The following is a 14,687-nucleotide window of genomic DNA, read 5'->3' on the forward strand; positions in this document are numbered from 1 at the left end:
CTATCATAGCCTTATTATAAGTTGCTGATCACCACTATTACTAGTATGAAATAAATACAAATTCCACTACATATACACAATCATTTGTAAAAGCTACAACTTTGATGCAGACAAAATCAATACACACTTACTGGGATTTTTTTGTTTTGTTATTTTACCAGACGTGGAGCAAAATACACATTGACCTAAATTTATGAAGAATTTTTTTTTATTGGATATGTTTCATAGAAAGTTAAAAAATTTTTGTTTTTCGTTTATAGGATAAAAAAAAATCAAAAACCCAGTGGTGATCAAATACCACCAGAAGAAAGCTCTACTTGTGTGAAAAAAAAAAGTGATCAAAATTTTATTTGGGTACAGCGTTGTATGACCACGCAATTACCAGTTAAAATAGTGCAGTGCTAAGTAGCAAAAAAAAGCCCTGGTCATGAAGGAGATAAAACCTTCCAGAGATTGAGTAGTTAAAGTTAACACTTAAAATATTTTGAAGGATACATATAATGCCAAATATTTGTTTTAGTGAAATGCATTTTTGTTGTGAAACAAATATTTTATCTGGTGCACTGTGGCACAATTCATCCTACAATTTCTACAGCACTATAGTGATTCCAGTGGGTCCTCAGCACTCTGATCAGCCCTCTTCCTGTGCATATACAATGTGGTTACATTAGAGATTAGAAGGCTGGAGGCAGAGAAAGTGGAGCCACAACATAAAACAAGTACTTTCTGGAGTGACATTTGCATCTGAATCACTCCACAGAACCTACAGCTACAGAGGTCAGTGAGGGCTTGTTCTAAAGCTCATTTACTGCTTGTAAGGGATCAATTCTAATGTCCATAATCTGCTCACCATTCTACTTTAATACTAAGGTTATTTATTTGCAGTCAAGTTGAAATTAACACATTGAATCCAGGCCCTTCTCTAATGCCAAGTCCCCAAGTTAAGAGGAAGCAGCCAGCCAATGACATACTGTAAGTCAAAAATGACATTTCTGGACATGTTCTGTACATAAAAGAACACAGAATGCCCTTTGTGTTACAAAAGTCACAAAAGTGCAACATTCGTATTTTTGTGGCCATTTCGAGAATTAGAGGTTTGCAGAAGTAAACCTTACTTTTTTTTGTATTCACTTTTTCAAAAACTGACTCCAGGAAAACGTAATTCCATAGCACAGACCCCACGCCCCCCAAACATGTCATAGGCCTTCCCTTTTGAGAAGAGTCTAAATACTGTCTTTGCTGGCCCAGCTGGTCTGCCCCTCCCTTCACCTTCTATATAACTCTATGGGCTCCATTCACAAAGCGGTATCTACCATTTCAAGAACTATGGTAATATATCACTTAGTGTTTTTCAAAAAGGTTCTTGGCATTCACAAAAAACAAAACAAAACAAAAAACACACTACTAAAATACTGCATGGGGTATATTATGAATTAATGTGGTACTTTAGTAGTGAAAGTTTGCGGTAATTTAACTGCAAGCTTTCACTGCGTAATCAGGTGGTCCTGTCCCCTCATTTAGTTAGCGATGAAGCTTTCAGACGGTGGTAGAACGCATCGGGTGCAGACCTTTTATTATTTTTTTGGATAGGCAGTAGTTATCTTAATAAATCATGGATCTACAACAGGGGACTTGTCAGAAATGGCCTGCCTTTTTTTTCCTTTTTTAGCAATTTTTTTGGTAAATAAGTAGGGGTACTATGAACCCCATACTCATTCACTTGGGGGGAGCCGAGATCTGGGAGAGATCCCTTGTTAAAGAGGGCTTCCAGATTACGATAATCTACCACCCGCAGACCCCCACAATTCAACTTATTTCGACCAAATTCGGAAGATTCTAATCTAATTCTAAAACCAATCTTGATGAATTCTGAAAATGTTCTGCACATGTCTAGTGGCTGCCCCTACACAACAAGAGTGTCAGTGTATTCAGGGCCAGATTAATAGCATCATGTGCTTGGTGCTGAGGATTTTGGTGAGCCTTTTATTGGGCACCCTTCTGCTTTCCAAGAGCCTGTGCTGGCATGCGCCCAAACTCAAAAGTGAGCAGCCACACAGACATAACACTAGGGAAGCCTGGCATTTGACTTGCCAAGTTTCTGCAAGGGCCGTGCATTGGCGTGCACTCTGAGCTGAAAGAGTGCAGCTGCGCAGACCTAACACGGAAGCCCCAGACTTCTGTAAGAGCCCTGCATTGGCATGCCCCAGGCTTCTGTTAGGACTGCTCATGCAGTGCCCATTAACAATCCCACCACTCTGCCCAGGCGGTGCATTTGGAATTCAGGGCCCATCAGGGGAGATCTCTTCCCATTGACCCATTGCTTTCCATGTCCTTTTTGGGTGGCTGGGCCTATATTGAGGTAGGGGCCTGGAGCTGCAGCTCCAATAGCCCCTACGTTAATCCAGCCCTGAGTGTATTAGGACAGCGGAGAGTCCCCACTGTCACAATACAATGTCTCAGTGGGGCTTGCTTGTGTGGATGGAGGAATCCATTAGTTTTTATGTTTTTCCCATTAGCCCACTCTCTAATGGCCAGCTTTACAGAATGCTCATTCCATTGAAGGCTAAGCAAATACTAAAATGAGAATGAAGATTTAAGCCACAATTCAAAAATTGTTCACTACTGTCAGCTCCAGGAGATAATCACAGGAAACCAATGCTGTGAATTTATCGGGTGGGTATGACGCAGGATTTATTTTGTTGTTAAAGACCCAAAGGACAAGGAAAGGAACTATGGCTAGACTTAACCTATGCGAATGAGCCGGCACAGCTTAACTAGGTGGCACATGCAGTCAAAGACCTAGCCTTGAATTGTAAATGCCATGATTGATAGCATGGACATGCTACGACTGACTTAACCAATTTCTGCTAGCCCGCCCCCGGCAAAATAAGCCTGCACCGCCGTTGCCGTCTTTCGGCTATGGCGCGGGCTTACTTTGCCGGGAGGCGTACATGGGCATATTGCCATGATCGGGCAGCACGCACTGTGATCACTGAGTCCTTAGGACCCAGCTGATGACAGATTGGGGTAAAGGGTCAATCACAGCGGCCCTTTACCATGTGATCAGCTGGGTCCACGACAGCTGACCAGATGTAAACAAGAGCTGGTTATTGGCTTTTCTCTCCTCCCACTGTCAGGAGAAGAGTCGATCACCGGCTTGTGTAAAAGGGACAGACAATGATAATCAGGGCACTGATCATCAGTGCAGCCCCAACAGTGCCCACCAGTGTTCCCAGACAGAGCCACTTACCAGTGCCCATCACCGCCACCCATCATGAAGGAGGAAACACTACCTGTTTGCAAATTTTTCTAACAAATGATGAAAAAAAATTATAGTTTTAAAATGGGTACAGCATTGCAGGAGAGTGCAATTGTCGTTCAAAGTGACAGCGCTGAAAGCTGAAAATTGGCCTAGGCAGGACGGGGGTAAAAGTGCCCTGTAGGCAAGTGGTTAAATCTGCAAAACTCTTTAGTTTTACTCTTTTCTTTCTGTCTCACAGGAGAAAAGCATATCAAACAGCCTCGTGGAAATAACCTGCCAATGTGTATCAATCTTAGTAGTACACAGCAGTCAACAAGTACCAGAGTCTGCGTTCAATTCTTCAAGTAAGCCTCTCGTACGCCACGATGGCTGTGGCTCCTGCTTGGACACGGAATTATGCTCCTTGACAACCGTGGCTGCCAGCATGTTGTCTACGTTCAACACTTCCGTGTCGGAATTTGTGTCAGAGATGTCATAATGGGTCACGACTGGTGGTCCATCTGCAAAAAAACAAAACAAAACAAAAAAACACAAAACAGAAGAAATGTCAACCTGCGTGTGCACAGGACTCATGTTCATCACACTCATATTCTATAGACATAGACAAAAAAAGTACAATACAGTAAAATAAAAAACACACATGATAATCATATTTCAAATAAGGTCATCTTAACTTCTACATTTAAATTGCCATTTTACATACAGAAATGCTTTTTACAGCTAAAAGTATAGATATGTTGGTCTCTTTAGACAGCTTGGATGGAGCGCTTGTATAGTTGGCCGTGTGATGTGAGCAATCTCCAACTCTCTCAACCTTACTTCTATTGTACATGTATGTAGGGGTGCCTAAAGTACCATGCAAAGAAAGAAGGTACAAGAAATTTTAAGAAATCTCTTTACAGTCTTAGGCCTCAATCACACCTGAGCGTTTTGTAGCTTGAAACCTGAAGCTACAAAACGCTGGAGGGGAAAAAAAATAAATGATTCTTTATGGAGATGGTTCACATCTCCACTGCAAAACGCCTGAACCTCAAAACAAATTCTGGAACTTTTTTTTTTTTTTTAGGCAGATTTGGGTGTTTTTCTGCTTTTTACATTGGTGTCGAAACACGTTGGGTATTTTTTTTTTAGAAAATACATATTGTCGCATGGTTATAATATTGTAAAAATTAATGTTTACACATCTCTGAATGGAGCTCATATTTTAAACATTTATTTGCGTTTATGCCCTGTTATATTTTCAATAAAATCCCTTTTTAATAATAGCTTACATACAAAACTTAAGGTGTAGACCTGACCATGATGCTAGGAATTCGAGTAGATAATTATACTGATATTGGCATTTATTACGAAGAGTGTTTAAATGGTAAATAACTCTCCCCACTGCCAGAATACAATAGCTCTGCGAAAGGCATCCCAGTAGGGATGAACAAAGCCATCACTTGGCACGGAGAAGGCCGGTGCTTTGTTAAAGTGGAAGTAAACCCTCCTATCGTTTTTAGTCAAGGAAGTTGCCATCTTGGCCTCTGTTTAATCTACAACTGCCATGATGCTGCACACGTGATCAGTTATGACATCAGCCATTGGATGGTTTGACAGTTTGGTTAAGAGCACAACCAATGGGAGTGTTACATTTCTGGCATATGCCGGAAAGGTAAATGTTTCATGGATGGGTTTACTTCCGCTTTAAATTGATGATTTTATTTAGTGAGAACAGAAGCTGTTGCAAAATCTGAAATGCAACCTGTAAGCAGCCATATATACTGAGGTTGAACTAGACTACGAAAGCTTTAAAAAGGTAGATTTACAGCCTAAAGCCCCTTTAATACTGTCGGTCTGTTCAGGTCCCCCTGTCAGTTTTGATGGCGGACCTGAACGGGCGCTCCATCCTGGTCTATGGAGTGACGGATATCAGCGGTGACATATCCGCTGACTTCCAACCCGGTCCGATCCGCCAAAAGCAGATGGATGGCCCTACCCGTCGCTGGCGGATCGGATGAGATCGGAGGAAAACGGACATGCTGTCCATTTTCATCTGATCTCTCCATAGAAACCAGCGGCGCTCAACAAGCCCCTCCCCTCTCAGTGAGCAGAGAGGGACCTGTCATCCGCCGGCTCAACGTAGATCAACAGAGAGATCTCCCGCTGAGCCGGCGGACAGAGGCGGACTCCGTGGAAGCGGATCCGCCTCGTGGGAAATGAGGCCTTAACCCCAGAACTAGGGTCGCTTGTTCGAATCTCAACCACGGCACTACCTGCCTAAAGTTTACATGTTCTCCCTGTGCGGGTTTCCCCCGGATACTCCGGTTTCCTCCCACCCTCCAAAGACATGCTGTTAGTTTAACTGGCTCTAAACTAGCCCTAGTGTGTGTGTGTGTATGAATGTGAATTAGGGACCTTAGATTGTAAACTCCTTGATGGCAGGGACTGATGTGAATGTACAATACATTATATATATATATATATATATATATATATAAAGCGCTGCGTTAAGTGATGATGCTATATAAGTACCTGTAATACTCCACTATTTTAAGACTGCTCTGGTCACATGATCTGACTCCCCTGTGTCAGCCAGCAACAGCTGCAGGGGAGAGGAAGGAGCACTGACAATAGCTAGTACATAGGAGACTATTGGTGACATCACCGTTCCAAGCCGCTGTCGACTCCTCTCTCTCCCCTGCAACTGCTGACACCAGAGGATCACATGACCTGACCAGATTGGGCTGAGAATGGGTAAGTATTTACTGTAAATCTTTTTACCACAGGTTAGTCAAAGTGAGTTTTTTGTAGGGAGGGGAGACAACCTTTTTAAGACTAGTTATTTCTAGACTGGAATTTCATTTATCTCATCCAGATTCCTTTTTTCCCCAGAAATAGAGCTTTCTTTTGGTGGCAATCACCTCTACGGTTTTTATTTTTTGCACTATAAACAAAAAAAGAGCGACAATTTTGAAAAATAAATTCAATATTTTTTACTTTTTGATATAATAAATATCCCCCCAAAAATATATTTAAAAAAAACTTTTTTCCCTTAGTTGAGGCCAATATGTATTCTACATATTTTTGGTAAAAAAAAAAAAAAAAAAAATTGCAATAAGCGTATATTGATTGGTTTTTGCAAAAGTTATAGCGTCTACAAAATGGGGGATAGTTTTGTGACATTTTTATACATGTTTATTATTTTTTTTACTAGTAATGGCAGTGATCGCCAATTTTTATTGAGACTGTGACATTATGGCAGACACATAGTACACTTGACACATTTTTGGAACCATTGGCATTTATACAGCGATCAGTGCTATAAAAATGCACTGATTACCGTAAAAATGTCGCTGGCAGGAAAGGGGTTAACTGTGTTCCCTCTCTGTGTTCTAACTGAAGGGGGGAGGGGACTGTCTAGGGGAGATGACAGATCGCTGTTCATACTCTGTATGAACAGACGATCAGTCTCTCCTCCCCTCAGAGAACCAGAAACTGTTTACACACATAGATCACAGGAGCCAGGCGGTGATTGTGACCGCCGGCACTCGCATCGACTCGGGGGGGGGGTGTTGGCGAGCAGCAGGCACGCCCCTAGTGGCCACAGGGCGAAGTGACGTTACAGAACGTTGTTTCACCCAGTGTTGTGCTATTCTGCCGCAGTACAACTGCGCCGGCTCATCAGCAAGTGGTTAAAGTTTAAGTAAAGGCTTTTAAAGGTTTTTTTCTTTTTTAGCTATGGATAGAGGGGACTTGGATTAGAACCGTCAGGTTTCTATTGCGTCTGTCCTCCTGTTCGGGAGATTCACCCTCTGTCCTTTTTTACCATTATCATTGAAAGTGAAAGCAAAGGAAAATGCTAAATTTTGGGTTGTCCCCAGAAAAGTAATAGAGGGGAAATCATCCAATGGGGACTTCTAGTTCTGGTGACATGGAGGGGGGGCCCCCCAAGGGATTTCCTCACTTTGTTTGGCTATGGGACAGGAAGTAAAGGAAAATCTCCCCAATGGGACAGAGAGGGTTAAAAATAAACCTTACAGGGGTTATAACCCTCCCTTACGTGATCCAAAATTAAAGGAAAAAAAAGGTTTTGCCTTTAGTTCTACTCTAAATGTGCGCCTATGTGTAGGTTATTTACCGCAAAGGTGTTTAACTGTCAGTAGAATTCAGGAGCAAGTCAGTCCAACCTCTGCACCGGAAAACAGCACAGAGGTAAGGGAAAACATGACCAATATAAAAAATGAAAGCTGGCTTAGAAATGGCTCAAACTGGCAGCCTGGGACTCCCCTAGCACCAAACACGAAGAATCTGATCATTTCCCCCAATGTACATTAACAAACCCTAATCAATAACATCCTAAAAAAATGAAATCATGTTTTTACAGGACACTTTCTGTACTTCTATTCTGCTGGTCGGGGGAAATAGGTTCAATATTAACATAAAACAAAATAAACTCCAACAGCATTCCAGTACATATTAACACAAGTACATATCAAATGGTGACATGGATTATTAGTGCAATACACAACATGATGTTAACAGATGGTCAACGGATCCAAACTCTGAAGTCAGGGTCACGGTCCCACAACAGCGTGATACTCTTTTCATTTGTAATGACTAAGTGTGTTGTCAAAAATGAATGAAATGGACCAGCCAACAATGCTGGAGAAAACATTACATCATTAAACTGAAACTAAAGCCCTCGATTTAGCGATTTCCCAGTTTCATTCAAGGCATGCTGTGAATGAGAACTGTCATAGATGCTTGTGCTCTCAACCAAGCTGTCATGCAATCAGAGGGATGATGTCATAGTTGATTAGATGTGCAGCGCCAAGGCAACTGCAGACCAAAAGCTAAAATTGGCGGCTTTCTTGGATAGGAGGGTTTAGTTCCACTTTAAAACTCAACTCCAACAGAACGCTTTCATTTTTTTGTTTATTTTTTTTATTTTTTTTACTAGTTTTATAGTTGAGGAGGGCTAGAACCTGTTAGGCGATCATCACTATCTGTGCTAGTACCAGAGAGATTCCCCCTTGCTTACCAACTTGGGCCTTTCAGCAGAGAGGTGAAGGGTGAGAACCTCTGTCAGGTTTTCATCTCTGCGTCTCTGTCCCACCCGCTTCTCTGAGGCCGCGTACACACGGGCGGATTGTCTGCCCAACTTAGTCCGCTGAAACGTGTTTCAGCGGACAATCCGCTCGTGTGTGGGCTTCAGCTGACTTTTTCAGCGGACAGTCTGACGGACTAAGTCTTTCGGAATTTCCGTAATTTTGTCCGTCCAAACTTGGTTTCAGCGGACAGTCCGCTCGTGTGTAGGCAAGTTGGACGGACTAAGTATGGCGCATGCTCAGAAAGGATTTACACGCCGAAGGTTGCATTGCAGTGTATTGGACGTCGTATTTCTAGTCCCGTCGTACGTGCTGTACACGTCATCGCGCAAGCTTTCAGCGGACTGTCTGTTCATCGTGTGTGGTCAAGTCCGTTCATTCAAAAGTTGGATGGACTGTCTGTCGGATTGTCTGACGAACTTAGTTGGGCAGACAATCCGCCCGTGTGTACGCGGCCTTAGGCTGCTTTCACACTAATAAGCATTTGTTCAGTTAAAAAGCCGGAAGAAAAATGCATCCCTTCAACCACTTCAAACCAGGCCATTTTTTGAGCTACGGCCCTACGTCGCTTTAACTGACAATTGCGCGGTCGTGCGACGCTGTACCCAAACAAAATTGATGTCCTTTTTTTCCCCACAAATAGAGCTTTTGATGGTATTTGATCACCTCTGCGGTTTTTATTATTTGCGCTAACAAAAAGAGCGTCAATTTTGAAAAAAAACAACTTTTACTTTCTGCTACAACATCCCTCCAAAAAATGTAAAGAAAAAAAAATCTAATTTCTTCATCAATTTAGGCCAATATGTATTCTGCTACATATTGTTGGTTAAAAAAAAATCCCAATAAGCATATATTGATAGGTTTGCACAAAAGTTATAGCGTCTACAAAATAGGGGACAGATTTAAGGACTCTTTTATTATTGTTTTTTCTGGTAATGGCGGTGATCTGTGATTTTTAGCGGGACTGCAACATTGCGGCGGACAAATCTGACCCTAAGTCAGTGGTCATTAACCCTGTCCTCAGGGCCCACCAACAGGCCAGGCTTTAAGTATTGCCTTAAGGAGATGCAGACTACAATACTGCGAACACTGAGCATCACCTGTGATGTATTTCAGTTATCTTGCAAACCTGGCCTGTTAGTGGGCCCCGAGGACAGGGTTGATGACCACTGCCCTAAGTGACACTTTTTGGGGACCAGTGACACCAATAGAGTGATCAGTGCTAAAAAAATAAAAATAAAGTGCACAAATTACCGTATAAATGACACTGGCAGGGAAGGAGTTAATACTAAAAGGCAAACAAAGGGTTAACTGTGTTCCCTGGGTGTGTTCTGTGTGGGGGATGGCCTCACTGGGACAACACAGATCACTGTTCCTGATCACTAGGAACAGCAGATTCCACAATCTGCTTTGATTACATAGACAGATCCCTGTTCTGCCTCTCTGCACCGCGATTGCGGGTGGCCGACAGACACAGAGTCCGCCGGGCTCCCACGGCGGGCAGGCACGCGCCCACACTATCACACGCACAGACCGACTTACAGGTACGTTGGTTTGCTCAGCCGAGCCGCCTGGCTGCACTATATACGCGGAAGGCAGTCAGCAAGTGGTTAAATCTAAACTCCAGCTTTTTTATACACTTTACATAGTTTGTTTGGGCCAAGCTGTCCCTCACCAACATGTGAGGCCACTGGATGTATGGTATAAACTGTATGTAGCTGAGGGCACACAGCATACAGCACTGTGTTCTGGGTTCAAGCCGAGACCTACCTGTCTGATACCCGGAAAACAGCAGGGTCTATCCGATCGGAAGCTCAGCCATTCATAGAAAGTGAAGTATTCTAGAAATGAATACAAAGCATCCTCTGATAGGCTCAGTCAGAGCGGCGGGCTGATGATGTCACAACATCTGACTAAGCCAAAAAAAGCTTTGTAATCATTGCTAGAATACATCGCTTTCTATGAATGGCCGAGTGCTGATCAGATAGACCAGGGGTCTCCAAACTATGGCCCTCCAGCTGTTGTGGAACTACACATTCCATGAGGCATTGTAAAACTCTGACATTCACAGACATGACTAGGCATGATGGGAATTGTAGTTCTTGAACAACTGGAGGGCTTTAGTTTGGAGAACCCTGAGATAGACTCTAATGTGTTCGGGGTATGAGAAAGGAAGTCTCGGCTTGAACCCGGAACACAGTGCTGTACATAGCCTCAGCTACAGTTTTATACAACACATCCAGTGGCCTCATATGTTAGTGAGGGATATAATTTGCTTTGGCCAGCTTGGCTCAAACTATACAAAGTATATGAAATGCTGGAGTTTAGCTTTAAATCCATTGTAGCTCTTCACACCGGTCAGTTGCGTTAAAAAAAATATATATATTCTGCATGCTGCCTTTTTGGTGCATGCTCGGTCATGTAAAAAGAAATGCACCTCCCCATTGAAATGAACGCAGAAACTGCTTCAAAAAACCACATTAAAAACAAAACGCAAAGGCCTTAGTGATGTAAAAAAGGGGGGGGGTTAAAAATGCAAAAATGCATTGCGGTAAATTTAATACAATGTGAAAATAATGCATATGCATTTTTCATGTGCTTTTGCAATGAAACAGTGTGAAACTGCTCTTAATTCTTGCCCTGGTGTCACAGGAACAAGAAGTGTGGGGGGAAGCTCACCAGTGGGTGAGACCTGACCTTTCCCAGCTCCATCCAAAAAATATGGCTGCAGCTGGAATTTTCTCGCTGAATACTGCAGTTTTTATTTTTCATTTTTTTAAGAATTTCACTTAATGCCCAACTTTGGGCTGGAATAAAAAAAAAAAAAAAGGAACCCTTGCAGTGGGCTCCTACTGTGAATTGGGCACTCTCCCATTTACACCACAATTTGACAACATTTTTACTGTTTTGACCGAACACAAGAAAAATTCAGAAGAAAAAGAGAACGTTGGGACTTTAAATGAGGCGGTGACTGGGTAAGGTCAGTTGCCTCCATTCCCTATTTGAATAAAGCAATCAGAATGACTGGGGGTTGGGACTTTGAATGAAGCAGGCAGGTGTAAAACATTTAAATTTATTGGAAAATCAATGGTAAGTTGCATGAGGGTAATCATGAGTACACCAATATAGACCAATATATTCCATTCAATGGATAAACATACAGCAATAACAATTGACCACTAAAAATACAAATCACATATTACAAGTGATCATTAAGTAAGTAAAACATATAGTTGGCATAAAACATGGCATATAGAAGCTCTATGCATTTTGTGGATTCATCCACTCTTCAGGAGCATGCACGTGGAGAACTGAATGCTGTAGTATAATAATAACAAGAATATCTGTAAGGTCTGACCCTGTCACGGAAAGCAGAGATTAAAATAAAAGTAATTAGAAGTAATATTAGCTAGGATAAACCCCCCCAAAACCACTCTCAAAAGTACTTACATTATCTGTATCTATGCAGTAGCAATGTGCCAAAATGAATCAGAATAACCCCATACGGGTATCACTGGTGGGAGCTGAGGTGGTTAAGGCAGACCAGGACTGGACAAAGATGGTTTCCAAGAAAGGAAATTCCAAAAATTAATAATGGTCAGCAGTGACCATATGTGCTAAAAATAAAAGAAAGATTGGAAAATAGATTGGAAGATCATATTATGTGGTACAATAGGTCATCTGTCCTAAACTTGGTAAAGGATAGGATAATGAGATGCTAATGAGTGTATAGGTAAGGTTAACATAGTGAGAGTAGAAAGTTAGAATGATTGGAAAGGTGAAATACAAAGAAATTTTTTTAAGAAACCATATCAACCAAAGAGATTAGATGAAATAAATTTGATTTGATCTTACTTTTTCACCATTTGATTTATGCTGCACTTCTATTTTATTTCATCTAATCTCTTTGGTTGATATGGTTTCTTAAATTTTCTTTGTATTTCACCTTTCCAATCATTCTAACTTTCTACTCTCACTAAGTTAACCTTACCTATACACTCATTAGCTTCTCATTATCCTATCCTTTACCAAGTTTAGGACAGATGACCTATTGTACCACATAATATGATCTTCCAATCTATTTTACAATCTTTCTTTTATTTTTAGCACATATGGTCACTGTTGACCATTATTAATTTTTGGAATTTCCTTTCTTGGAAACCATCTTTGCCCAGTCCTGGTCTGCCTTAACCACCTCAGCTCCCACCAGTGATACCCGTATGGGGTTATTCTGATTCATTTTGGCACATTGCTACTGCATAGATACAGATAATGTAAGTACTTTTAAGAGTGGTTTTGGGGGGTTTATCCTAGCTAATATTACTTCTAATTACTTTATTTTAATCTCTGCTTTCCATGACAGGGTCAGACCTTACAGATATTCTTGTTATTATACTACAGCATTCAGTTCTCCACGTGCATGCTCCTGAAGAGTGGATGAATCCACGAAATGCATAGAGCTACTATATGCCATGTTTTATGCCAACTATATGTTTTACTTATTTAATGATCACTTGTAATATGTGATTTGTATTTTTAGTGGTCAATTGTTATTGCTGTATGTTTATCCATTGAATGGAATATATTGGTCTTCTTGGTGTACTCATGATTACCCTCATGCAACTTACCACTGATTTTCCAATAAATTTAAATGTTTTACACCTGCCTGTTTCATTCAAAGTCCCAACCCCCAGTCATTCTGATTGCTTTATTCAACAAGAGAAATTCAGGAGCGAGAAAAATATAGTCACTTTGTCTTTTTTAATCGCAGAAGTAAATGGTCAGGCACCATGAAACGCTGAAACACAGGATCAGTGATTCTCATCCAGGGTTCCTCCAGAGGTTGCTAGGGGTTCCTTCAGCATTGGGTAATTTCTGACTCTCAGATAAGTTCCCACTGACACCATTGATCTTTTTAGCTATCTGTAAGGAGGTAATTCTTCCCAATGACCACAAGTGTAAGGACCATTCTTCCCACTGACCATCACACTAAGGTATCTTGAGTTGTAAATTTCTAATTTTTAGCAGGGGTTCCTCGAGACCGAAGAATTATTTCAAGAGTTCCTCTGTGTTCAAAAGGTTGAGAAAGGCTGCACTAGATCATTCCACCACCTCCGCCAATGTAACTGGTTGCCCCCCATGTCAATGGACTTCCATGTCTCCCTCTGTGTCCTTTGTACTGCTACATCTTATCAAGGCCAGGAGCAAAGCTAGAATAAAGATAGCCCGGTGTCAGGAAGGTGCTGAAAATGAAAAATGCAATGATTTAGTAGACACCGATAAGTCAAAACCTACCTATTACACGTTGCAGGACTGTGACCCATTGACCTCAGAATTCTGGTGTATAGTAACAAAAAACATTGAAAAGTATGACATTATATCAGTGCAGAAGATACGAGGGTTAAGTACAATATTGACAAGCGGATCATCTCCTTACCACACATTAATCTGTGTGTCCAATTTACGAAAAAAAGTGTAACCAGTTCTTAAAATTAAGAGTTTTAGGCGTTACACTTTACATGCAGTTTTGCCTTCATTGCTCTAGAATAGTTATTAAAATTAGAGAAAAAACATTGTATACATGAATTCCTCTGCATGTTGCCACTATAAGCAAAAAAAAAAAAATAGGATCTTGTCTCAAGTCAAAATTGTACCACTCCTACATGTACATTCATGCAAAAAAATATGTATCTGAAATGTATATACATGCAGAGTGATTTTTTTTTATCACCTACCCAGAGGAAATACTTGGAAAGGGGGCTCTACGCCAAATCTTCTTTGGGGGTTAACTGCACTCTGGTATCTTCCACACTCCCAAACAGCAAAGCTTAAAAACTCTCTCTTAAAACACATGTACAGAGTCAGCAGACAGGATCTATACAATGTCACAGTGCTGGCATGCATTGGCAGCCTCCTTGGACCACCCAGGAGGATCGGACACTGTAAACTTAATTATAACAACTTTGAACAATTTACAAAGCAGGTAAAAAAAATAAAAAAATAAAAAAAAAATACAATTAACAGAAAATCAATATATAAAAACAAACAAAAAAACAAAAATCATTTCATCAAACATTTCAAAATATTTTCTCCACTGTTCCTCACTCATGCCTAGATATCAATTTCCTCAAGAAGAGGCAGAACAGGATTTGAATACAATTGTAGTAAACAGCTTATTTGTATTATAATATAAAGGCTGTCAAACCGAATGAAAAAAGCAAATAATCAGGAAAAAAAATAGACATTCCCATGTATTATACAACACCACAAGTAGTGTGACAGTACCTACATCAGCCTTTATCCAGGGTCTCTCAGATGTTGCTAGAGGTTGATTA

The 14,687-nt window shown here is 41.1% G+C and overlaps 1 protein-coding gene across 2 annotated transcripts in view; it reads right to left on the reverse strand.

Annotated features, from left to right (window-relative positions):
• ARK2N (arkadia (RNF111) N-terminal like PKA signaling regulator 2N) overlaps window positions 1–14,687 on the reverse strand; it is a 130,054-nt gene that overhangs the window by 34,027 nt on the left and 81,340 nt on the right. Inside the window, exon 3 of one of the 2 annotated variants that reach the window (XM_077463065.1) lies at window positions 3,583–3,762. The exons of the other annotated variant lie outside the window; for it this stretch is intronic. Within the exon in view, the coding sequence (XP_077319191.1) occupies window positions 3,583–3,762 (180 nt within the window). The remainder of the gene's footprint in view (window positions 1–3,582; window positions 3,763–14,687) is intronic. 2 annotated transcript variants of the gene reach the window in all.

Source organism: Lithobates pipiens, unplaced genomic scaffold (assembly GCF_037356315.1).
Source record: "Lithobates pipiens isolate NorthernLeopardFrog02 unplaced genomic scaffold, aLitPip1_a1.2 Scaffold_3, whole genome shotgun sequence".
Classification (NCBI taxonomy): Eukaryota; Metazoa; Chordata; class Amphibia; order Anura; family Ranidae; genus Lithobates; species Lithobates pipiens.